This window comes from Branchiostoma belcheri, unplaced genomic scaffold (genome assembly GCF_001625305.1).
Source record: "Branchiostoma belcheri isolate BF01 breed outbred unplaced genomic scaffold, Haploidv18h27 scaffold303, whole genome shotgun sequence".
Classification (NCBI taxonomy): Eukaryota; Metazoa; Chordata; class Leptocardii; order Amphioxiformes; family Branchiostomatidae; genus Branchiostoma; species Branchiostoma belcheri.
In genome coordinates this window covers 110,935-137,616 of record NW_017803914.1, presented here as the reverse complement: position 1 = coordinate 137,616, position 26,682 = coordinate 110,935, and the positions used below count along the sequence as shown (strand labels likewise).

The 26,682-nt window shown below is 41.8% G+C and overlaps 1 protein-coding gene across 2 annotated transcripts in view; it reads left to right on the top strand.

Annotated features, from left to right (window-relative positions):
* Positions 1-25,334, top strand: part of LOC109474361 — a 37,261-nt gene extending 11,927 nt beyond the window's left edge. The window contains exons 1-13 of one of the 2 annotated variants that reach the window (XM_019774652.1): positions 2,822-2,887; positions 13,693-14,154; positions 14,412-14,548; positions 14,990-15,191; positions 15,446-17,188; positions 17,920-18,185; positions 18,927-18,976; positions 19,332-19,573; positions 19,903-20,162; positions 20,625-20,765; positions 21,091-21,244; positions 21,971-22,090; positions 23,840-25,334. In XM_019774652.1, the coding sequence (XP_019630211.1) occupies positions 2,875-2,887; positions 13,693-14,154; positions 14,412-14,548; positions 14,990-15,191; positions 15,446-17,188; positions 17,920-18,185; positions 18,927-18,976; positions 19,332-19,573; positions 19,903-20,162; positions 20,625-20,765; positions 21,091-21,244; positions 21,971-22,090; positions 23,840-25,041 (4,992 nt within the window). In that variant the 5' untranslated portion in view covers positions 2,822-2,874 and the 3' untranslated portion in view covers positions 25,042-25,334. Of the gene's footprint in view, positions 1-2,821; positions 2,888-13,692; positions 14,155-14,411; positions 14,549-14,989; positions 15,192-15,445; positions 17,189-17,919; positions 18,186-18,926; positions 18,977-19,331; positions 19,574-19,902; positions 20,163-20,624; positions 20,766-21,090; positions 21,245-21,970; positions 22,091-23,839 lie in introns of those variants that run through there. The other variant, XM_019774653.1, reaches the window with a different exon arrangement.
* Positions 25,335-26,682: the final 1,348 nt, after the last annotated feature.

Sequence of the window (26,682 nt, the reverse complement as noted above, 5' to 3'; positions counted from 1 at the left end):
GGTCGTACCTTCTAGTGCTTCAAGTTGCTTCAGCCAGCAGTCTTGAGATGTCAGCTACTACGAGCTATAGTATAGCTCAGGTTCCTTTATTTCATGTTTAGAGCCAGTGAGTGTTTCTCATGTTGCCTGACAAGCTGATTGTTATTGCGGCTCTTGGCAGCTGTCCAATGTAGCTGTCCAATGACTGCCTGCCAGACATTGTATCCCATGTAATAAATTTGTCAGAACCTCTGTTCCACAGGTATAGTTTTCTACTTCAGGTGCAAATATTTACACTTAGTCTCCTTCCTTTAGGGTTCCAATAATCCAATGACTGCCTGCCAGGACTTCTATCCCATTCGTCAGTAACTCTGTCCCATATTTTTTGTCATGTTCATGATCATCAAAGTGTGATACCTGACAACAGAGTCTACCAGGAATGTGCCTGTCTCATTATATTAGAGTTGCCATAGATCATACAATAGCAACAGGCGTTGTCAGGCAACAAGGTCAGAAACAGGATCTAAACATAAAGGGCCCAGCTACAGCTCGTAGTAGCTGACGTGGCAAGACCGCTGGCTGAAACGAATTGGGACAGGGTTTCGAGGGACTATTAGGCACTACATGTAGAAGGTACGACCACTTTCAGTCTTTGGGCACTCTTCAATAATTAATGTTTGTTAAATAGTGCAGGTTAAACTCTCAAATTTTCTTCTGAATATTATTAAATGTCCTTGGTCAGTGTCTATTTGAGACAGGAAGTTTGGAAGCAAGGACTATTATCCAGAGTCTACAGTAACAGACTACCATGTTAAAGTGGTAATGTGACCATGTACGTTCATGTATGGCTTATAGTAAATACTAGATTAAAGACCATGTATGGCTTATACCATATTAAATCAGCTATATCTAAGAGGGAAATATAGTCGACCAAAAATTAAAAATTAAACACAAAAGTATTTTCTGATCAGAAAAATGCTTTCACTTTTGTTATCATGCAGAGTAAATGCTGCCTAATGTTTTGACTTTGCTGTTATCCTTTATCAGAAAACATACTCAATGCATTATTTTTGTTCGGGCTCCTCTTTGTTTATGGTTTATTTTTTTAATAGCAGTTGAGTGTCAGAATTAGTAAACCAACAGACTGAGGTCCTTTATAATTGCTGTCTTGTATGATGTAGGGTGTCAAAGGCTCATAGAAAGTTCATAACCCATGTACACTGCATACATGTATTAGGCCCGGTTGAGGTCGTTTGAGGTTGGTTAAGATATCTGGGCAGAAACCGTGAATGGAGATTTACTGCCTGGCCAATTTGAGACTGCCTTTGGCCACCCTAATGAATATTCTGAGATTTCATACCTCCATGAAATATATGAGTTTTTGTAAATGTTTTTTTTTGTCTCATTGACTATGGAAATAAGGTCGTAATTAGCATAATCTAGTTCAATTTATGGTTTTCTAAATTCAAATTACAATATTTTTCATGTAAAATTCCTCTCCTTTGTCATACTTTATTTCAACACGGCCTCATTAATTATGCAAATGACCTCTACATTAACATAATATAGGCATAGTGGACTGTTAACCTTTAAGTAACTTACACATGTCACAAGGTATAAATTCACCAATAAGGAGTCACAGAATTCTCCATTAATTATGCAAACTAGGTCATCATTTGCATAATTGGTATCTGTTGATGTTCCATCTGCCATAGATTACATACATTACATGTATGAAAGTACTATAATTATATAAAACACTGTAATTATAGAATTTTCTCATTAATTATGCAAATTAAGCCCTCATTTGCATAATTTGCATTTAATTATGTACAACTCACTCTCAGCTACCTACACACCAAAAATGATGAAAATATGTTTTTCCTATCTGGACTTATTGACTTTTAAAGATTTCGCCCGAAAGTCCCGTGCAGTTCCAGAACAAGCTGGTAGGGGGACCAAACCCACACCACTTATTCCTGATAGGAAGAGCTATCTCTCACCAAAAAGTCAAGACCATAGCACGATCAGGACAAAAGATTAAAAAACCGGAAGTTCTGCTGCAGTACCAAGGTCGGCCACCAGGAGGCCCATATTTGACCTTGACCTTTGTCTTTCTAAGACCTACCAACGTACCAAATATCATCACAATCCATAAAGGCGTTCTGAAGTTATGCTGGCTACAAATGTGCGGAAACACAAACACACACACAGACACACACACACACACACAGACAGACAGACAGACAGACACGCCAAAAACAATACCTCCATTTTTCATGGAGGTAACTAAGTAAAGAAGGGGCTGCTGTCTCATTTGGGAGATCACGAATATGCAAATGAGAACACACAGAAAATTAACGGAATAAGTCAGAATGTTGATTGTCGCCCACATGTTGAACCATCCAAAATGGCACGAGAGTAGAAGGAATGAAAGGGGGCCAGCAAGCCTTTTTCTGTAGACCGTTTTAATTCTACGTAGAGCGTAGACGGACCGCTTGGCGCATTTTGCTAGGAGCGTATTCGCTGTTTTAATTCTACGTAATGCGTTGTGGCCACTTGGAATTTATCGTAAAGCGTAATCGAGAAGTTTCCGAATTCAGCGTAGAGCGTTGTCGGGACCCTCCCTTGCAGGCACCCGTGAAAGTACATCACCTGTCATCTGCTGTTTAACAAACATCTGACACGCAATGTATGAAGCAAATTGCAGATTCTGACATGAAATGACAGCTACACTGACACAATAACAGAATGAATCAGACCTCATGCTATGAACAAATCTAGCTCTGAACTAGTTTTTGTTGTGACTTTCACTTTGTTCCATTACAGCCTGAGGGATCTATGGAGCTACCGCTAGTTCACTTCCAACCTGTTTGACAACATATTCAAATCAAGATGACAGGTCTAGGTAAGTCCTAACTGGTGCAATACTCAGGTTTAAGAGTCTAATTTTTATCTCAAAGTTACTAATTAGCATTCATTGACTTCTGATTTCAGTATATGTAAGGGGGTGAAGCTGTCATCTCAGTACCCCAGTATTATAGGGCTTATTTACCACAGATTGTCACGTGACTCTCCCCTTGGCAACGAGCATTTTGGGGTCATGCAGTATTGCTATGGTACGCTATGCAAACTCTTGGCGACAGTTGCTTACGTAGCTTTGGCCAGAATCTACGTTTTGGACACTCTTCTTGTTTAGTAACATTGTCCTAGGGGTTGTTTTCGCTCCGTGTCCATGTCTCATGTTGTCAGGATGTGGCTTTTATCTTTTTTTGCTTATTGGAAGTCGGTGTGTTTTACCCTGGCGTAGGGGGTTGTAGATGGCAACATGGGTTGCCATGAACACGGTAAATCTGTTGGAGCTACCTGTCCCTTAACCCCGCCTTTGCTTGTTATTATCAGACATCGAGTCCAGGGCAGTTCCAACTTTACAACCATTAACGGAATAAGTCAGATGGTTTTTCCTTACTCGTAGCTAAGAAGTTGTTTTTTCCATGATAGTAAGTTCTTAGCGTAGACTTACCACTGATAGGTAGATAACAGCGCTCACTGGAAACAAGGCATTTTCCTTGCTCGTAGCTAGTCAGTTCAATAATCAGTTCATAGTCAGTTTTTCCATAATAAGTTTTCTTCTCAGCATAAACTACCACAAATGTAGGTAGATGACAGTGCATACTTATTTTTATTATATCATGTTTTTGATTCATGGGCCCGGTTGGGCATTTTTGTAGCTTTTATATGAAATTATTATAGTATTTTCTGTTATACACGCCATTGTACCTGTTGGCATGACAGCACCACAGTCTTTCTTGTTTTGATGCTCCGATGTCACATATAATGGCTTGTCCCCCGGCCCTTTCCAATATTTACCCTGCACTCTCCGCCTCCTCCCAATGCAAATTCCCTTCTCCCTACGGGCTCTCCTAATAGATTTTTACTTAAGCCCCTTCTCCCTACGGGCTCTCCTAATAGATTTTTACTAAGCCCAACATGCTCTGTCATCTTTCTCTGAAAGAGAGAGTGCAAGTAATTCACACACACACGCACACACACACACACACACACACATGAACATGCATACATACACACACACAAGCTGTGCACACGCGAAAAGAAGAGGGACAAACTGTAAATGTACTGTAACTCGTGGGTAACTGTAAAAACCGGGGCCCCGCGGGCCCCGACGGGGCCCCGTCAATACCCCGCGGGGCGCCCTGTCGGGCCCCGTTTTCGGACAATATGCAACAAAATTTTACGTTTTCCGACAGCGAGCAGAGGTTTCTCGGGTAACAACGTACGAATGTGACTGTAGTTTGTAGTGTAGCGCCACCCGCACGCGACTGTTTTTGTTGACATATCATGATAACAGTTTACTTCAATAAAGGAATGTATCATATGTAGATATATCATGTAGAAATGACAGTGCGAAAAACTTCAACTTCCCCCCGTCCGTCAGCAAGCAGACTCAGCCGTAAACGTACGTACCCCAATACTCATATCCATATATCGTTGGGTATTTAGGAGTATTATAGTTATACTGATACCAAAAATAATATTATTAGACACCGAATAGCGATTAAATTAACCTGAATTTCTACGCATTGCCACTGGTTCTAGTTTTTACACCCACTCTTCGCCTCTATTTAAAAAACTTAGACTTTTGAACATTTACGACATAAACAGATTTCAACTTGTACTTTTCGTAGCCCAATATATAAACCATAAACTCCCGGACACATTTGATGACTTTTTTAATTTTCGTTCTCAGATTCACAACTATCAAACTCGCAAACGTTCCGATTTTCATATCCCCCTAGTAAAAACTTCTCTTGCCCAAATGTCGGTTAGATACAAAGGTGTCACCTTATGGAATGAACTAACTCCAGCCCTAAAGAATCCTACCTTGTCTCTTCTCTCACTTAAACAAGCTTTGAAAAACCATCTGATTAACGAACCTAGCCCCCTGTAGTAGTTTTATTTAGTGTTTTCTCCTATTATAACTCATACCAATTATTATCATTACCTTATTTTCATTGTCATTAACTTATACCATACATTATTTCATTATCCTTATTGTATTATTTCCATTTTCTATTGTATTATTTCCATTTATTAATTATATTTAATTTTGTATAGTTTAGAGGAGGAGGGCCTAGTATAAGCACGCCATGCTTCTCCCCTCCTCCTGCACCTGTTTTATCATTGTTTTTATATTATTATTGTTCGTCTTGTTATGTGCAAACAATAAAATCAAAAAAATCAATCAAATCAAATGCTGTTGCACGGCGCCCAACAAAGAAATGTAGCGTGCCCGGCGCACGCCGCACCCACGCCGCTTCCGACAATTAAAAACGCGGGCACATCTTGTACATGCACATGTAACTGTTATATCCACAAATATTTTGAATTGTCAACATAATCGCTGCGATCAGCACATGTTACAGGGTTATATATTTGATAGCGGGAGTTTTGTTTCTTGTTTTGACGGGGGGGGGTGACGAAACCCAAGCTGATGATATAGTCACACTTCCCGGATGGATTGAACGCCAAAATTGTGCCCCAAACACCAAAAATCCGCATTCAAATGTATTTTTCCCCGAAAGATTATTTGAATAATGCATTTGTACGTTTTTTATTTGGTGGTATATGTATTAAATATTTTTTTAAGTGTTACAGTTTCAAAGAAATATTCTCGGCGTGTCGGCCGCTTGCAAAGGGAACAACCAATCAGAAAGGCGTAACACGAAGATTTGCATACTTGGCGGGAAGATACTAAGTATGATATCTGGTTACACAGAGCGGCGCCTTTCAGTATGTGGGGACTTTGCCGGCACGATGCCGCTAATCATTTTAATTAAGCAAAATAGTCGTATAGATTTACATTAGTCAGTGATATAATCGGGATACATTTAATTTCAACTTTAATTTTGTAAAGTTTAATTTGATACAAACCTTATCCGCCCGTAGTCTTCATTGCCGAGATAGTATGTTCCACCCCAGTGTGTTGGTCTTACCTTTTGTCGACGTCGGCGCTGATGAGATTGTGACTTTACTTGAAAAGGCGGGTAACATTATAGCATACGTATACTAGTACGTGGGTTTTGCCCTGGATTTTTCAGCTGGCTGGCGCGGTGGCCGCGTCTGGTCTGAACGAACCGGGGTGCGTAATTTATTATACGTGCGTAGTTTATTACAGAAAATACATCAGAAAACATCAAGGATAATGCCCTTGAAAAATACATACATGTTTCAAGAAGAAATTATATTTTCTGGCACGAAAACAGAGGGGGAGGGGGGCGCATGTACAAACTTGAAGGGCGGCCGACGTGAAGTAAATGAAGTCGCAAGCTACATCATGTAAAGGTTTTGCGTTTTTATTGACACTACAGTGACTGTCACATTCGTACGTTGTTGCCCGGAAAACGTAAAACGTAAAATTTTGTTGCATATTGTCAGATCACTCCGAAAACGGGGCCCCGACGGGACGGGGCCCCGGGTATTACAGTTATCCGTAACTCGTAAAGAGTGGCAAGTTTATTAACTTTGTTGCATGTGCTATGTCTTTAGTAGGGTTTTTCTATAGTAGAAAAACCCTCACCACCCAACATTGCATTATTCGGGGATTTTAACCTGCCAGACATATGCTGGGACTCAGAAACCCCCACTGTTAATCCCACACCGCAATATGGGATGGGAATTAACAAGAAATTTCTGGAGGTAGTTCAGGGTCCTAGCTTGTCTCAGGTGGTTTTGACTCCAACACGTGGACAAAACATTCTGGACTTGGCTCTTGTGTCAAATCCAGATCTTGTGGAAAATGTCAGTACCTGTCCGGGGATAAGTGACCATGAAGCTGTGACGGTAAGTATGTCAAACCAAATAAGAAAAGACCCCATTCAGTTTATATGTACAAGAAAACAGACAAAACTGCCCTTACAGAGGGGCTGCAGAACTTGGAAAAACAATTTAAGGAGCGGGTTCCAACTAACCATACTGTGGAAGATAATTGGAATTACTTTACATACTGCCTGAGGCATTTAATCCAGAAGCACAATACAGTGTACCACAAAAACTGCTCTCCAATAGACAACATCAATGCCCATGGGTAAACAAAGACCTAAAACGGCTCATCAAGAAAAAGAAAAAGCTCTATAACAGAGCCAAGAGATCGATGCAAGAACAGGACTGGGAAAACTTCAAAACTATGCGTAGGATGGTTAAACAGAAAATAAGAAAAGTTCATATATTAAGAAAACAGACAGCTTCTGGGGTGGCCCCCTAGCCCAGCATGACAAACTAGTTGTGGATGGGCGAGGGAAGGCCGAGGTCCTCAGTAAGCATAGTCGTTCCATCGATATGATAGTCGCTCCATCTTCACAGAGGAAGTCCTCACCAAGGTACCTGACCTAGGGGCTAGTCCTTACCCTGACATGCCTGATGTTGAGGTAACACTAGAAGGGGTGCAAAAACTGGAACATCACGGGATTAGGCTCCGGGTAAATACTTAGGCTGGATCAAAAACTGGTTACTTGACCGCTACCAACAGATATATATAGTGGTTGACGGGGAAAAGTCGAGTTCGGTCAGGGTTAAATCTGGTGTCCCACAAGGGATAGTCTTAGGGCCATTGCTGTTCCTCATTTACATCAATGATATAAACGACAACATATCATCACAGTTGAGACTCTTTGCTGATGATTGTCTTGTTTACTGCCCGATACACTGTAGGCAAGACCAGGAGATTCTCCAAAAAGACCTGGACCAACTCTATAAATGGTCGCAAGATTGGCAGCTTCGGTTTAACGTAAACAAATCCACATCCATAAGTCCAGAAGGCTCATCTCTATTTTATGTACAACTAGAGTTCCCCAATCTCATACCTTCGCCAAATGATGTTCATATGGCTGATAAATTATAGATTATTCCCCCTGATTGTGCAAATAGGATCCTCATTTTCACAAATTATATCAGTTTATTATATTCTCAACCAAACGACAGTCTTATATGAACAAACAATGCCATTCTAGCATTTCCTCATAAAATATGCAAATGAGGTCCTAATTTGAATACATTATGTTTAATGATGTTCACCTTCACTGAACTTTCAAATACCACAAGTATGAAATTCCAGGCAGTTATCATTACATAATTATAACATTTTCTCATTAATTATGCAAATTAGGTCTTCATTTACATAATCAATATCTGCCTGTGTTTATCTCATTCTCAATTACCAATGTCACAAGCTTCAATAGTCCTATGATGGAATGCAGCTGATTTATAGAATTTCCCCATAAATTATGCAAATTACATCTATATTTGCATAATTTTCACATAATTATATTAAGCATCTTGTAAGCTACCTGCATACCAAAAATCACGTTGATCCGTCAATCGGTTCTTGAGTTATCCTCTTTTTAATAATTTCAAACAGATAGCCCTGCAGTTCCAGAGCAAGCCGATAAGGGGCCCAAACTCACGTCACTTCTTTCCCAGTACAAGAGCTATCTACCATTTAAATTTCGTCTCCCTAGCATGTCTAGATCATGAGATATCAAAACCGGAAGTTCAGCTGCAGTACCATAACAAGCCGCTAGGGGGTCCAAAATCTAATCATTTCCAGGTCTCATCAAGACCTACCCACCTACCAAGTATCAAGACAATCCATGTAAGCCTTCTCAAGTTATCATGTTCTGTGAAGGAAGGAAGGACGGACACACACATACATGTACATGAACGCCTCTGAAAACATAACCTTCTTGGTGAAGGTAATGAACCACTAAACCACAACAATCAGCATCCCTACTTAGGTGTCATACTCAGCCACAACCTCAAGTGGAAGGCACACATCAATGACATTACCGCGAAAGCTAACAGCACTTTGGGTTTCGTCAGACGCAAAATAATAATAAGGGGGGCAAGTAAACAGGTAAGAGCCACAGCCTACACATCACTAATACGACCCAAACTTGAATATGCTTCAACACTATGGGAACACAAACAGATACATGCCAAAACCAACAGCCTAATTGATAAAGCTAGAGGCAGTTCAAAAACGAGCTGCAAGGTTTACGTCCGGAAAGTACAAACACTCAACCAGTAGCCGGGCAGGTGTAGTTTGTAGGGCTCGTCCATATAGAAGTCTGCCGGTATGCCGGAATTGACGGAACGCCCTTGAGGGAAGCTGAGGTCGAGGACGATACGTCTCTGCGAGGAGTCCTTCTTGGGAACAGTCTGTAACGGAGACACCATAAGATTCGTAGACAGGGGGTTTGATGCGAAGGGACCGCAGGTTGAGCCGAAGGACAACTCCGTCTGGATGTACGCTTCTACGTGCTCTGTAAAAGCCACCGCCGAGTTGTGATTCTTGGAGACCGGCTCTGGCGATACCGTGCGGTTGTAGTTTACTGGCCATCTGTAGGCGAGGAAGTCGCATATGACGTTGTCGTGGTAATAAGCCAGCGCCGTGCGACACGCCGAAATGTTCAGACTGGACGGAACTGGCAGCCTGCAGTGTTGGAAGTTGTACTGCCCTGATGCCTTGACCTGTTCGTGGATAGAGATGTGGAAGTCCGGGCTCGGGCGACACATGCCAAGACCAGACACAATCTCGGAGACGTGTTGGTGTCCCAGGGGGAAGTGGGGGGAAGTGAGGGGCGAGGAGTCGGGTGACTGTGTATGCCAGGCATGCTGAGGCGTGCCGACAGGCGCTTCTGATGTCGCCGAGGCAGTGCGCGCGGGGTGATTCACCGGGGAAGGCGTTGTCTGCTGTGGTGAAGTCAAGACCTCCGTCGTGACGCTCGGAACATGCTGAGAAGGCTGTGTTGCCACTTGCCGCCCAGCAGTCCTACCCTGGGGACGCGAGACGTCATGAGGGACTGTGTCGGCGGGAATGTGCTGGGGCTGGGTCAGGGCAGAGTGGCCGGAGTCGTCATCGTGACCCGTAACCGGGGGAATGGAGAGGGTAACAAACGAAGAGTTCCTTAAACCGTGGGCCAGTTCTCTTGAAACGCGTGAAGTGGTGAGTAACAACTTGCTTGTGCTGGAGGAATCTGGAACATGCAAATCAGTCATGTCTGTCAGTGTGCGCGCAGGGTCATGGTTGAACTGGTCTAGTCATGCCTGGTTGGCTTTCTTAGCCAGGTATTCATCCCTCATCGCTTTGTTGTTGTAGTCGCAGTCCTTTGATGGATGGTTCGCGGATACATCCGGACGGGATCTCAAGCATTGCTTGCACTTGTGTACCAGAAGGCCGTACTGCCCAGTGTGATCGCCTGAGAAAGTGCAGGAACCTGTCTGGTACTTGGCACATGGTGTGTTTGCTGATGAAGAGTTGTCTCTCCTTGTGCTGCTCTGTGTGGTGGTCAGCTGGGTTTGTGGGGGAGGACGCCTGAGGAACTGCTCCTTCAAAGCCTTCAGCTCTGAATCTATGTCAGGAGATTCCAGGTCAAACAGCAGCTTCTCTGCGTGAGTCAGCATCACTTTGTAGAAGCTTCTGATGCCTTCATATGTGTATGTGATTACTTCATTCATAAAGTTCTTCAGAATCTGACCTCTGTTTGCTCTTTCAATGCATGAAGCATCAGACTCGAACACTATTGCCAACTCCCCTGCAACTAGCTGGTCTAGGGTAATGTTCTCGGGGGTTACTGGAGTGGCACTGTTGAATACGAATTCATGTGGCCAGATGACCTCCCTCTTCACTTTGTCATGTAGTTTACGAGTCAGACCACTAAAGGAGTTGTTTCTTCTTACCTGCCCCATAGTCCCCCTGTCCGGTGAAGTCGTCGTTTTCAGCCGGGAACCTGACCTGTTGATGAATCCCGCTGGTGGCTGTGGGGAGGGGGGCATGGCTGCCGCTGCCGAGTGATTCCAGTGCCTTCAGCGCTCGCACTACTCTCCAAGCAGAGGTAGGGTCGCTCGGTATTTTGGCAGTATTTTCGCGTTTTTAATACGTCTTTCTACTTTTACGGGTTTTTTTTGGTAAAAAAAACCTGCCAAAAAAAATACTGCCAAAATACCGAGCGACCCTACCTCTGCTTGGAGAGTAGTGCGAGCGCTGAAGGCACTGGATTAATTATTGACCTCATCACCCCATAACTAGGACTTTATTTGCATAATTAATGAGGGGATTCTATAATTACTGTGTTTTACATTATCGTACTTTCATACATCTAATGTATGTAACCTATGGCAGATGGAACATCAACAGATACTAATTATGTAAATGATGATCTAATTCGCATAATTAATTAAAATAATTTAAAAAAAAAAACCCGTAAAAGTAGAAAGACGTATTGAAAACGCGAAAATACTGCCAAAATACCGAGCGACCCTACCTCTGCTTGGAGAGTACGCTCGCACTTCTTTCAATGTTGGGTAGGCTCTTGAGTAATTGCCCCTGCTCAGCTGCTTATAGTAGCTGTCCGCTGGCCTGGGACGCGCACTCGGTGTCGAGCCGGATCGCAGTCCGTCCAGGATTCTGTGGGTCTGTTCGCTTTATTCACCCAAGTCTCGCAGGTCTCGCGAGAACTTCTGCGTGAACCGGCGAGATGAGCTGTCGGGGGGAGGGGGGTGTTCGATCTTCAAACCTCCGGTGGTGCCCTGGTCTCCTTGTAGGAAAGCTAGGCCAAGTTTTAGCTCTTCAATTTCTCTTGTGACGCAAGGGTACCGAAGTAACGGGTTCCTCACTGGCCGCCCAGTGCGGAACTCACAGGGAAAGTGGCGTCGACACTCGGGGCCCTGTGCGGAAGAAAGCTCCGCACTGGAATTCTAGTGCAGAAACAGCTTTGTTCCAGTGCTGAGACACCGTCAGGACTGGAATTCCAGAGCTGAATCTTGACTCGGCACTCGTTTTCCGGTGCTAACTTCCACTCAGCACTCGTTTGCCAGAGCTCGGAGGCCGTTCAGCACTGGATAGCCAACTACTTTCATACATGTAATTCATGTAACCTATGGCAGGCAGAACATCAACAGATACTAATTATGCAAATGATGACCTAATTTGCATAATTTATGCAAAAATTCTATGATTTCTTAATGGTGAATACTAGTAATAGGAATGCCATACTTGGGACATCTGTAAGTTAATCAAAAGTTAACATACATCACGATGCATATATCATGTTAATGCGGAGGTCATTTGCATAATCAAAGAAAAAATTACATTTACATATCAAGCCCATATTTCATGGAGGTATGAGATCTCGGAACTCTTTTTTTTTACCACCACCACCGGTCACGCTGGAGATTTGCATATCAATTAATAGTTTGTGCTTATAAACCTGCATTTCTCCTCTGGTCTCTCAGTCACTGGCGAAAGCTAGTGGATAGCAGCTGAACTGTTTCCAAAATCATATCCAGTTGCTTGTCAATGAGTAAATGCTTTTTGGCGTATCTTCTTACCTGGATGTCTAACCTTCATCAACGTTCCTTACAGTTTGTCAATCATGCAATGTGTCAGGTGGTCTTCGTTCTATCACCTTGTGAAGGCCTCCCCCAGGGCAGCGTACTTGCACCCATGACATCTACACTAATGATGAACCAGTTCACCCTGACACAAGGAGGTTCCTGTTTGCTGATGACCTCAGCATCAGGGCACAGGGAAGGACCTTTAAAGAGGTAGAGACAACCCTCAGTGAAGCCCTTACAACCCTAACCCTGTACTACGCTGCGAACCATCTACGAGCCAACCCCGACAAAACACAAGTGAGTGTCTTCCATCTTAAAAACAGGGATGCAGGACGGCTACTGAGGATTTGGCAGGGTAAGTGTCTGACCAGTAACCAATAGGCCTCAGTGAGTTTTCCTCAGCATCACCCAGACAGGACCCTCCCATACAAGAACCACATCTTGAATAGCTGAAAGTGGGTGCCAGGAATAACATCCTCAGGAAGCTTTCAAACACCAAGTTGGGTGCAGATGCAAGTACTTTACGAGCTACAGCCCTTGGACTGTGTTTCTCTACTGCAGAATACGCAGCCCCAGTGTGGTGTAGAAGCTGGACTCAACCTTGAACTCTGCCTGTAGAGCCGTCTCTGGATTCCTACGCCCCACCAGAGTCGACAACCTCTACCTGCTGTGCGGAATTGCACCACCTCAGATAAGAAGAACGGTGGCGGCACAGCGAGAGAAGCTGAAACAAGAGACAGACCCACACCATGTACTCTACCAACATGCTCCTGCACCAATGAGACTCAAATCGAGACATACTTAGCTTCCTGCACTCAGTTGAGCCACTCAGCGGCAGTGCAGAGTCACAGAGAATGACCATGTGGTCCAACCATCTCCAAGAAGCCCCACATAAGCTAACCTTCACCCCACAGGAATCCCTTCCTCCACGAGCGGAGGAGGCATGGCCAACCTGGGCATGTCTCAATCGCCTAAGAACAGGCACAGGAATTTGATGCAGGGCACTTGTTGGGCCTTGTCCCAGTCGGACAAACTGCATGTGACTGTGGGCAGGACCAGACCATGAGGTCTGACCCCTAGAGGAAGGGCAATTGTGCTGAGTTTTGGAGAGGGAAGCTGTAGCAGTATAAATAGTGACTCGAGAAGAAAAAGACCTTGTGAAAGTTTTTTTTTTGACTTGGTTCTATTGTTGAGAATGAAAGCAGCCATTAACTTATACAATCATGTAATTGATAAAAGATAATCAATAATTCAATACTACTAACTAATAATACAATTATGTTGTTTTTTGTTAATACACAGGGGGAAACATCGTTGCTGTTCTCCATTCACATAACTGCCGGGAATTTGCAAATCAGCTGGAACATAATCTTTCAATGTGCCTCAAAAAGTATGCATCTGTCCCAAAAACAATTGAACTTCCTCAAATGACACAAAAGATGTCTGCAGATGAACTTGTACATAACTTTATTGTGCAAATTGCGGTGCTTTTAATCAGTAGACAACTACTTACCGACAAGTCCCAATTTGAAGACTTTGTGGAAACACTAATATTGAGGAACAACACGCCTCAATACGTTATTTGGCTTGATGATAAAGATGACTTTCGTGGGTTTGGTACATTAGTTAGTCATCAGTACCCAACCCTGGAGGCACCGCGGCTGGCTCGGTTGGTCCAGCTGAGCAGCAATGAAGAGGCTGACATTGCACAAGAGGCTGAGACCATTGCACAAGACATAACAACTGTGATTTGCAACCTTACTGGTGGGTGCATACAGACAATGAACTTTAGACATAATGATATCATTAACTTAATTACAGTGACTGTTTAAATTACAAAATGTGCCCTTTTTAACTAGTTACTCATGCGGTAAGTTATCCTCATTTTGTATTTTATTTCAGTACACATTAATAGGAACATTTGATTGCTTTGAATTTTCACCTGTCATATACTAAAACGTTCCAGTTTTTTGTCTAAGAGACAGCTACAGTGTTTCTATATCAGAATCTCCACTTTACAGGTGAGCTGAGTATGGCATGCTACAAATCCTTAGAGAACACTCAACAGTTCCTGGCTGACAACATGGACCTCCATCATGTACTGAAACGTCTGGAACAGGACAACCAACTGAGTCCAGATGATGTCCAAAACTTTAAGGTGAGCTACATTTTGAAAAGTGTAACTACTGACAAATGTACTTAGTACTGAGTCGGACATGCTTCACGGAAATTTCCCAGAGTTCTTAAAATAAAATGTTTTTGGTGACATCGTAGAAGCATATTTAGTTTGATTATTGTGCTGAACTGTGGGTGAGTATAAAAAGTGTGACATAAATCACTGTCAGTGCTGTTCGATCTCATATGGGAGTTCTTAACCTTTACTGAATGGTAAGGTCTCACACCATTCTGTTGCCTTGTGGGATACGAGACACAATCTGCCTCCCGCAGGAGTCCTGCAAGTCATGCAACATCCGGCAAACAAACCTGTTCTGCATAATGCCACAACAGGAACTCCCCTGAAATCTCACAAAGACCCTGATGCATATCACAATGTCTGTACTGTATTATTTATTCCCTTTATTCACTGACCACCTAATAGGAGAAACCTGCAAGTCTGATAGACTGGCTGAAAGACAGCAAGCGACAGCAGGACTTGTATGACTTTTTAGGGTGCATTCTTAAGGAGGCAGGTCAAGACTTCTTGGTTGAAGAGATAGAAGACAGTGAAAGAAATGAGGAGGAGGCCATCAAGGGTGTGGATCAACCTGTTCAGGTGGAGAAGGCAGGGCAAATTGGAACTGGTAAGAAAAGAGTTTGACAGGCAGATGTAGCAGCCCAAGGCATGTATTTTTGACCACTGTAAAATTTGCTAGTTGCATAGTTCTGACAATATTTGATTGCTCATTATATGCTAACACTGATAGTGAATAAATTCAAATCAGTCTAATACTGGGCAAAATGAAATTAATTCAGTAGGCAGACAGGGCAATTTCAACTATTTAGATCTATTTTGTATTGTAATGGACTTTAATTTGCCTCATTATTTTTCAAATAGAATTGCCAGAGAAGCATCCAGGAAAACATTTCAAACTAGAAGTTCCTACAGCAGCAATGCAAAAAGTTGTTCTTCTTGGAGAGGCTGGGGCAGGGAAGTCCTGGCTTGTCCTGGCTATCACAAAGGGTGAAGCCCAAGTTGAGCACAAGGCCAAGGAAACAACAGGTGTGGACCTAACTAGTTATCATGACACAAAACATGGTGTGATGTACGAGCTGTACGACTTTGGGGGTGATGAGATCTACCACATCACACATCAGTTCCTCTTCACACCACAGACATTGTATCTCTTAAATGTTGACCTGCATGACTACATCTCAGGAAAGTTCCCGCAGTCTCTCGGAACTTGGCTCACATCTGTCACAAGCCGTGTGGTCAACCCATCCATCACAGTTGTGGGAACAAAAATAGACCTGCTTCCAAACCAAGATATGAAAGAAAGTCTGTGCCATCAGATCAAGAAAGACATTGAAGCTACTGTAAATGCTGCTGCACTAGACAACTTGACAAGAGAAATTCTAAGCTGTGAAGATGCTCTTAAAGCTCTTGACAATGAGTCTGATGTTTCCGAACATTTCTATGGGCTTACCAAAGAAGACATCATTGCAAAAAAGATGTCAATCGAGAAAATTATCGAACAAAGATCTCGATACCTGGATTATGTGCAGGTCCTTCCAGTGAGCAGCAAAACATTTGAAGGGGTGGAAGATCTGTGTACTAGGATGGCTGAGATGACACTTAACATACAAGCAGAGCAAAGATGCAAACATTCCTGGATCAGTTTCAGAGAGGCAATAAGAAGAGATAAAGAGTCATGCCTACACATGAAGGAATGCCAGAAGATTGGCTCAGCTGCAGGGATGACGGAGTCAGACATCCTGAACGCACTCAGCTATCTCCACGTGACTGGGCAGATCCTGTTCTACAACGACATCAGGGGGATGGAGGATATCATTTTCCCATACCCAGGTATCGTCCTTGGACTCTTTAAGCAGATCTTTGAAAATGACAAGAAAGAACAGCTACACAAATACTCATTAGGGATGACTGAGAGGAAAGCAAACAGTCATTTGAAGGTCCTGCTTGAGGACAAGACTGCAATCTTTAACAAGATGCTGCCATTGCTGAAGCACTTTGGCTTGTATCACTCAGGGTTGTTTACTCCTGTTCTGCCAACAGCAAAGCCCGAGGAGGAGCTGCAATCTGATCCAGGCAAACTACAACCAGGATATGGCAGTATCTCCATATACATGGAGTATTTGCAGAATGCACCTGTTGGTTTTCATGAAGCCATAGTCTCACGTCTTCTATCAATACCTCAGACCAAGTATGATCTCCTCAGGAAAGATGCAGGTCGCCTTTATCACTGCCAAACTGCCGCAAACTTTAAGGACTCCAAAACATATCAATGGAAGATTCAGACACTCCATATGCATACATTTGGAGCCAGAATTGAGCAGGTAGAAATGTCTTATTCGTGCACTCCCATGGTGGACAGAATACAAGTATGTGGGAAGTTAAGGAGTGCCTTTGGCTTAGTGAAAGAGATCAGTGAAGCAGTCATGCAAGTGTGCCAAGATTTGTTCCCCATGCTGTACATGAAAGGCACCATCAAATGTGGAGGAGCATTCAACTCCGTTACCTTAGAAGCTACAAGAAGACACAGAGCGACTGAGCTGATGAGGCTATCCCAGGGGAAATCTTTGGAGAACATAAAGCATGACGCGCACAAGCATTACTTGGGTAAGTCCCATGCACTACAATAAGAGTTACTATCTTAGCCAAATTAGCTGGCAAGGATTAATAATATGTTCCTCCTCATCATTATTATGGTCAATCTGTTACTGGTTCACTGTGCACTGAAACTACAGTTACTGTAACTGTTACTGTTCACTGTGCACTCAAACTAGGTATTATACTGGTTCACTGCACTGAAGCTAGGTGTTACTGGTTCACTGTGCACTCAAACTAGGTATTACTGGTTCACTGTGCACTCACTGTGCTAGGTGTTACAGCTGGTTCACTGTGTACTGAAGCTAGGTGTTACTGGTTCACTGTGCACTCAAGCTAGGGCCACACCAATCTAATTTCTTGGTTAACGAATTTTTCTAGAATAATAATGGAGAGGGCGGGGGAAAAATATGAGCATTTTGCAGTTGATTCTGAATTTTTTTTGCAAATGAGAAAAAAAAATTAGGCGGGCAAATCCGTTAAACCAAGAAATTAAATTGGTCTGGCCTAGGTGTTACTGGTTCACTGTGCACTGAAGGTATGTGTAGGTGTTACGCTAGGCTCACTAGGTGTTACTGTTACTGCATTGAAGATGACAGACAATCATCAAAATGTCAGCTCTTGTTAAATCAAACAAGTGGTTGTGAACAAAGAACTTTACTTGTAAGTAGATTACATTTTTTTACCATTCTCTCCATGAACAGGGAAATGATATTTGACTTTCCAACACTACTTTGTTTCAGATAATCAGTTGTACAAGATTAGCAGGGATCTTGGAAAGGAGTGGAAGCGCCTGGGACGTGAGCTTGGGTTGGAGCAGGAGACTTTGGGCAGGATACAGGAAGACTACAGGAGAAGTGAGCAGGATACGCAACGGGCATTCCAGGTGCTGAAATTGTGGTACACCAAGAGCAACAAAGGGCCACTACAGTTCCTGCCACAACTGGAGGAAGCACTTAACGCCATGAGGAAAAGAAGTCAGGCAGATGATATTGGTGACCTTAATGAAGTAAGTGTAAAATACTTAAGAATCTATATTACATGTAATATACAATTAAAATCAAGATGACAAATTTATTTAAACATAATCTAGTGAAATGAAGACTAGGTCTGCAGTTACTGCAGTTTTGGAAATAACATTATCAACCCTTTGAAGACAATATTATACTGTATTGCCTTCAAAGGGTATGTTATTTTCCAAACTGAATTTGAAAATAATTTCATGCAGGAAAATTAAATTCATCAGACTTAATTGGTAATCCGTGGTATTATCAGAGTTCATGTTGATGTTTGTTATACATGTTACATTGTATTGTATATTTTGTATGGTAATGTTATCCTCCATCCCAAAAGATATTATCATTATAGTCAGTAGCCATCGATCAATCAGAAGGCTCCATTTCTCACGGGATATCAGGTCATAACCTAAAAAGTGGGCTGTTATTCAGATAACCACCCACTTTTTGGATCGTACCATTATACGGGGGACAGGACACTAACAGTAGTGTTACATGTAAGACTTACAGTATTGTAATTTATTATTATTTTAAATACAGCACAATTAAAAAACTTTGAACAAAAAAAATACAAATTTTTAAACATAAATTTTGACACCCCCACTAAAAGTGGTACTGTTCCAATGTCATGTGGTCTCCGCAGATTTACCTAGTAGATGATCTGCTTTTCTGTCCACACAATCTTGTTTCATGTGACAGTTTTTTCTTACAAAGTATTTTAAATCTTTCCTCAGAAATACCAGGAAAAAACTGTGGTTAATCCCGAAACAGGTGACATGAAATGGTGAGTTCATTGTATTCAATTTTTATGTTACAAAACAAAGATTGCGATCTCTTAATTTTTGGATATGCAAGATGTGTATTAACTTAATGACAATTGAGCTGTGATTTACATTGTATACTCATTTCTCAAGACTCAAGTCATATCATCTTGAAGGTACAGGGCACAGTAAAGTACTATTGAAAGAGAGTATTCCCAACTGGCATGTTAAAGATTCAGGAATTTTTATATCTATTTTAATAAATTTTAGTAAAAAGACCAGAGGTCTATTGCTTATACAATGTAGTTCCTTTGCATGTTAATATGTTTTAATGTGTTTGGCAATTGCAATTCAAGCATGGACATTTTGCAATTACAGGTCTGTCCATCTGACAGGTAATGAAGGGATATACCTGTGCAAAAGGACCAACCTGGGGGTGGTGACGCCCTGCAAACTGCATGTGTCATATTGGTGGGAGAACTGGTCTGCACATGAATGGAAGGAGGAGGATAAGGAGAAGTGGAGGCCAGTGGGTCCAATGTTCTCCATCAAGTGTGAGGAGATGGAGGGGCCAGTGGACATCCTACTGCCACACGTGCTACACCTTTCAGAGAATGAAGGTAATCATTGACGATGGTAATCTTATTTTTTCATAACAGATCACAGATTTGAACTGACAGATAAAAATATGAGCAGGTAGGCAGGATAACAACACACACACATACATGTATTCGTATGAGACAAATAGAATGACATTGTTCATTTAGGTTTCAAGATGTACCAGGATGAACATTGTATAATGTTAAGAGATGGACCATTCTGCAGTAAGGTCATAGATGGCCAATCTCTGTCATCATGCTTTGTTGTAGCAGTAGTTTTTTGCATTGTTCTGTTGATGTCTGTATTGAAAACACAACAAGTAACTAGACATGACCTTTATTGCATCCAGCATCGGCTATCAACACAGAGGACTTCAAGGTTGTCCACATAGTGGAAGGGACAGCAGAACTCCTCTCCACAACAGAAGTGACCACCACCCATGTCATCACCCGGTTCAAAAAGGGCAGTGTCTTTGGCCCCATTATGAGAAGTGACCATGGGAAGGACTATCCCACCAATGGTCTGTTTGTGGTGTTTGCACCAGTAAACCTCAGTCCTAAATGCCAGATCCATGTCTACATGATGTCTAATGCAGTTCATATTGTGGAGGTAATTCATATCTCAATATAAACATTAATTGGGAACCATAAATTCCAGTATGCACTTTCAAAAAAATGTCTCAGGCAATTGCCAAAGTTGGGGTTATTTTGGACAGACACATGCATACATTGTACAATCAGCAAATGCATAAAAAGCCTGCTGCAGTATCGTAGAAAGAAGCCAGGTGGATCATTTTTTTTAAACTTGACCTTTGTTTCAACAAATTATACATATTAACATACCAAATGTTGATAAGATCCATCTATAACTACTCAATTCATGATGTTGACCTACATACAGACCCACACTACAGCTACTCCACCAAGCCCAAACCGCAAACATACCCTTCTGACAAAGGCAATTATACATGTACCTGATTCAATTGATTCAAGTTTCCAATTTCAACAAAATTAGTTATATACAGTCTCATGACTTAAAAAATTGTATTTGCGGAATCTTCTTGCATTGTAGTACCTAGCAACAATAGAAGAGAAGGATGGGTACAAGAAGTGGGACCAGGAGGCATATATGCTACAGACAGGAAAGAACTATACAATGGATGTCATACTGGGGGAAAATGGCAATGTTCCAATACGTGCAGATCCACAGGAGGTAACACTGATTTTGTCAGTACTTATATATACCTACAATCGTAATATGAAAATGGTTTTCAAAGTGCCTTCAACTAATTACATGATTAAGGAGAATTCATTATTGCAGTCTACAACTATGCAATAAAAAAGGAAGTGTTTAAAAAAAATAAGGAACTCTATAGGTTAGTTAATTTTGCATAAAGCTAGAGGTTCACTTAATGGTTCCTTTTGTCTCTTGAAATAGAATTGAAAATTTCATAAGATATAGTTACAATCTAGATTTATCCATGCATGACTGTGCCATGATATTTACTATGTAATTAAGTATGGTATATTTACTTTAGGGTCTGATATTTCATGTCACTTTGGAGACGGGGATTTACTACAAGAAGTTTCGAGTGCAGGTAAAGGTCAACGGGCCTATGATTATACAAGATGTGCAGGTTAAAGATGCTGACAATGATGACAATGCAGCTGTTTGCATGGTCCTAACAGAAGGTCAGTATTAAATCTAGAATGTAATTTACAAACCAGGGCCCAGTCAGAAATATATAATCAAGAATGTAAACTGTTGGTTTATTTCTTAAAAGGTTTGTGTGTTTTGTTGTCTTATATTTCACACTTTTTGCAGCTCACTTTTTGTTCCCACAAACTGCCTGACTGGGCTCTGGCTTGGAATTGTACTAATCTTTACCCCCAAAGGATATGTTTAATAGTTGAACAAAACTAGCTGATCATTTTTAGATTTGGTTTTGTCCTGAATTGAACACAAATGGGACTGAATTACTAAATAAGCTGGTGTGTTATGGCTAAGGGCGGTTATACCTCAGGTGTACCAATACAGAATGATACAGATCACCCAGCTGGAGGTCCATACCCCACACTGTTCAGGCAGCTGAAATCAAGAGCTAGTACACTGATGTACCCTGAGAGCACAAATTATAAACTGAAACAAACCCGGAGAAAAGAACATACCTACATTTGTAGGTCAGCTTACAAATGTATCCTATGTACATTGTATATGTAACAGAGACTGTCATTCTCGTATAGGACTGTGCAGCCATAACCAAAGCTATATATAGAGTGTTGTCAATTAGGATTTTACCATGGGCAGTATTGACCAAAGGAGCCCATGTACTTTAAGTAGCCTACCGTATATTGAAGAATGTGTCATTCAAATTCACTGAATCAGAGATGCCAATTAACTGAGTATTTTTCCTACAGCTGGCAACATTGCTCAACATGAAGAGAATGCAGGCAACAGTCACAGTGGCCCTGCAAAGAAAGATGTCACCAGTATACATGCACAAATTGTACATCCTCCAGAACAAACCTGGCATTCAGGTAAGGCCACACTGACATGATTATATGGATGACACAATGCATGTATCCTTTATTTATTCATCTTAGGACACATCAAGAAAAATAAGACAAAACCAAGCAAACAAGCAAATCATTCACATTCCATTTCTATTCAGGATAAAGAAATTTGGTCAGAGGTCAGGGTACAGTCTTTTGTTAGTTAGAGCTCTTTGAATATTGCTACTGATGATGATGTAGCAGCTCTAATGTGTATTGTCCTGATCCACTGATGTACTTTTGTTTGTCTAGATTAGGTTTGCCTGTCTGGCATTGTAGCTGTGGATATAACTGATGTAGTTAAATGCGTTAAGGAAGTAGCAGGGAGCTTAAGACCATACAGACACTTGTAGACCATGATGCAGATGTGCTGGGTTGTTCTGTCATGTAGGTACAATGTCATCCCAGGTACTGATGCAGTTGGTGGACATTGACATCTGTTGTCACGTTGAGGAATGATTCCTGCTGCTCTCTTTTGAAGTACAGTACTTGTAGTCGCTGTTTCATTGACACGTTGTAGTTCTCCCAAATGACATCACAATAATCAAGTAATGGTATGATCATCGCAGTATGTTTCAAACTCTAGTACACAGTCAAGGTCTGATGAAAGGTCTAATAGCATGCCCAGACGTTTGGCTGTACCTTATTGCACAATGTGTCAATATGTTCTATCTGCATAACTTAGATTAACATCAAGTGTCACACCCTGGTACCTATAGTGGTTTACTTTTTCCAAGAGTGTCATTATGTCCAATATTATTTGTCAGATCAGGTGTAGACTATTATTAGTCTTTATGGCTGTACCCATTAGCATCCATCTAGCTTTACCAATTTGCTTTAAACCATCAAATGATCTGGGGTCAGCACGTGCATAGAAAATGCCTGTATCATCAGCATACAGATTAATCTGCAGGTGCATCAACATCCATTTCCTCCCCCCCCCAAGAGTTTGCGACTTGAAGTATTGACAGATCGGAAGAAAAGAAAAAGGAGAAAGGGAAACATGACTTGATTACCACTTGCTTACTGACCACCAAAATTTGTCTCCCAAATTCAGGAAATATATTTAAAAAAAAGAAAAAATAATCTATTGCTTGGTATACCATAGGACAGTGTGTTATTTGACCTTTCTGACCACTTAGATTTCATAAAGATGGCAACTTTTTTTCTCAACTTTTTCCCATGCATGCATCAGTTTTAGGATGTTATATTATTAGAGAATGTCACTTATGTTCTCAAGTTAGTATGTGGCCTAAAGGGAAAAATGATACAGTAACAGGTAATCTTTTTGGCATCATGGCAGAAACTACTTACAGTAGTCCCTGACCCTTACAGTAGTGTCTCTGTTCTCTGTCTTCCGAGGGTTAGACGTGCTTGCACTGCAATACTGAGGCACATATTTTGGCTTAAGTTCAAGTTCAGACTGGGGCATTGATATATCCAAAGACATGCAGACTCTTTAAGTCTTTGACATTCAATCTTGATACAAATTATTAAAGAACAGATACATGTAGATTGTCGAATTCTTGCATAATAGTTTGCACTAAGTTAAAAACAAAAGGTGTTAAGCCGTTTCTGCCCTTTTTTACTTATAAGTTGAACTAATTGTGATCACTGATCATTTTACAGTGAATATTATAAATAAAAAATAGTATGATTTACATATTACTTGTACATTGTACTATTTGGTTGACACCTCATATTTTTTTTTACTATCATGTTGCCCTCACACAGGCCGTCAAAGTACAGTTCTGTTGATGATTGATGAGTATGACCCTTCCACATGTGAGACTTCCACCATCAACTACCAACTAGTATGCATGCTCATCGAAGCAGGGGTCAAGGTGTATTGCATTGTGCTAGTAAAACCTAGGAGCGAAGTCATGGAGGATGTAGAACTACTTCTCCCCAAACGTGATGTTGGGGACCATCGTAAACCATCCATAACATGGCTGACATTTGATCACCGTACCAGATACCCTAACCTCCCAGAAGGCATTACGCACATTGTTGGGCACGTAGACATCACAAGCCAGGCAGCCAATACGTTCAAAGAACAGCGCCTGCCGGCATATGTGAAGGTCATCCTCTTCTACTATGTGATACCGGAAGATGAGGACTACTATAGAGGCAATGAGGAAGCCATGGGTATTGCGTCCAAAAAGAAGTCGATTTGTAAAGATGCAGCAAAGGCTGACATCCTCTTCTCTGTTGGACCAAAAGTTCATGACTACTACGAGAACGAGCACAGGGGCATTCAGCCAACGCCACAGCACCATTTGTTCCTGCCAGAGCCACCAAGCATCTTCAGGGACACACAGGTCAAGTATGTGGAGACAAAGAGGAAGGTTGTCTTGTCCATTGGTCCAGTCAAAGGAGCTGAGATGTTGAAAGGGTTCGACTTAGCTGCTGGTGCAATGAGCATTGTCATCACGACAGACCCAGACACAATATGGCAGGTTCGAAACATCTCCGAAGATGACTTCCAGGAGAGCAAAGAGAAGATTAAGGTCCACATGAAATCAGGCTCCGTCAAATTCACTCCTCACCCGTATGGCACACAGCAGGAGCTTTGTGAAGATCTCAAGAAGGCACACTTGGTCCTGATGCCATCGCGTGCTGAGCCATTTGGAATGGTCGGCCTGCAGGCCATTGCGGCAGGCGTTCCCATTTTGACTTCTAGCAGTTCGGGACTTGCAAAGTTCGTCATGGAATATGCACCAATGTTCAGACACAGTATTGTCGAAATCACTGACAGCGAGACAGATACTATAAAGGCTACCAAAGAGTTAGCAAAGCGCATCACAAAGAGACTGACAGATAGCAAGGCTGAGTTCCAAGAGGCAGCACGCATTAGGGAAGACTTGTTGGAGTCAAAGTACTGGATGGAATCTAAGCAGCTCTTCCTGCAGGCATGTGATGCATGCGAGCCTTGAAGATACAAATCACTGTACATATCTGTAAAATGTCTTAAAATGTCTTAAAACTTCCAATTGCTATTTGATAAACATTTAGCAAGGAGGTTGCCCAGAATAAGCACCTGCTACGGCCTTTTGTTTTGCGGCGTTTAGATCCCGCTGGGGCCGGCGGCTGGTGCCAAAAATCCATACGAGCAAAAAATGACGTCACCACTGTCGGCCATCCCCAAGTCCACTCCGATCAGGGCCCGATATGCCATAGTGTTCAGACCAGACTTTTGAAAACCGGTTGAAACCGCTAAATAATTAGCGGGGGGGGGGGGGACCGGCTAAAATCCTTAGCGTTCTTGGGACCAGATGTACATGTATAGTTAAGGCTAACCTTCTATGTTGGAAAGAAATATGATACATCAATTACACGCGCTGTTCTTGTTTGACGTAGGCAATATACTGATAAGCTTAATGTTGTACACCAGTCAATATCTCTGGACCACTGGAACTCAGATCTCATAGTTGAAAATTTCAAATGTCTTGGTTCTTACATCATGTGCCCTTGGAAAGATTTTGAAATAAGGAAAGCCCTAGCATGGGAAGCAAGCAATAAATTGGATAAGATCTGGAAATCTAATATCTGTAATAAGTTGAAGATTTAAGTTTTCCTCATCCTTGTGGAACCTATATTACCGTATGGTTCAGAAACATGGACGCTCACTCGTTATCTTCAGAGCAAACTGGATGGGACTTATACAAAGCTCCTGCTCAGAACAAATCCTGGACACAACATGCCTCTATCAGCACTATTTATGGTGGTCTTCCACGGCTGTCTGAAAAGTTGGCCCACCGGCGAGTTAAGTTTGCTGGGCATTGTTGTTGAGCCAAACAAGAAGTTGTATCATCCGTCCTGTGGAAACCTAGGGGCAGAGTGCATTCCAGAACTTTGACCTTTACTGACTCTTTAGTCAGAGACACTGGTATTGATTTTGACTATTTAGAAAAAGAATGTTACATGTAGATAGAGACCTCTGAATGGAAATGTGCTCTGGTCTGGTTCCGGCTGTACAGGCCGGCAATAGATAGGTAGGCACCAGTCAAATGTGTTGAGAAATCAAAATGTAACATTAGAGCAACCCAATATCCCTTACGAGATGACCGATTTAAATATCATTCAGTAACTGTAAGGTATTCCTTCGTGTTCCCAGAAGTTCTGTTAATACTGCTGTAATGGGTGTATAGACACGAATTAAGTATTGCTTAAGATTACACAGCATGTCTGTTGATAGAAGTGTTAATATAGTAAATATTGGTGAAGATTACACGTCTTGTAAGCATGTCTTATAATTGATAGAAGTGTTAAGAGAGTAAGTATTGCTTAAGATTACACAGCATGTCTATTGATTGGTTTATGATAGAATTCTTAAGAAAGCATATGACGCTGTTGTTGTACAATAACATGACTGGATTATTCATTGTACAAGACATATTATGCATGTATGGTTTCCAAAATATTTGACTAAACCCTAATGTCAACACCGGCCACACATTACGGAAATATAGTCTCCACCAGACTTCTTTTGCGGGGTGAATAAATCATAGAAATCGGCCTAAAAAGGGTATTAATTGGCCAGAGAAGGTAGCCGGCCAGAGAAGCTCCGGGGCCCT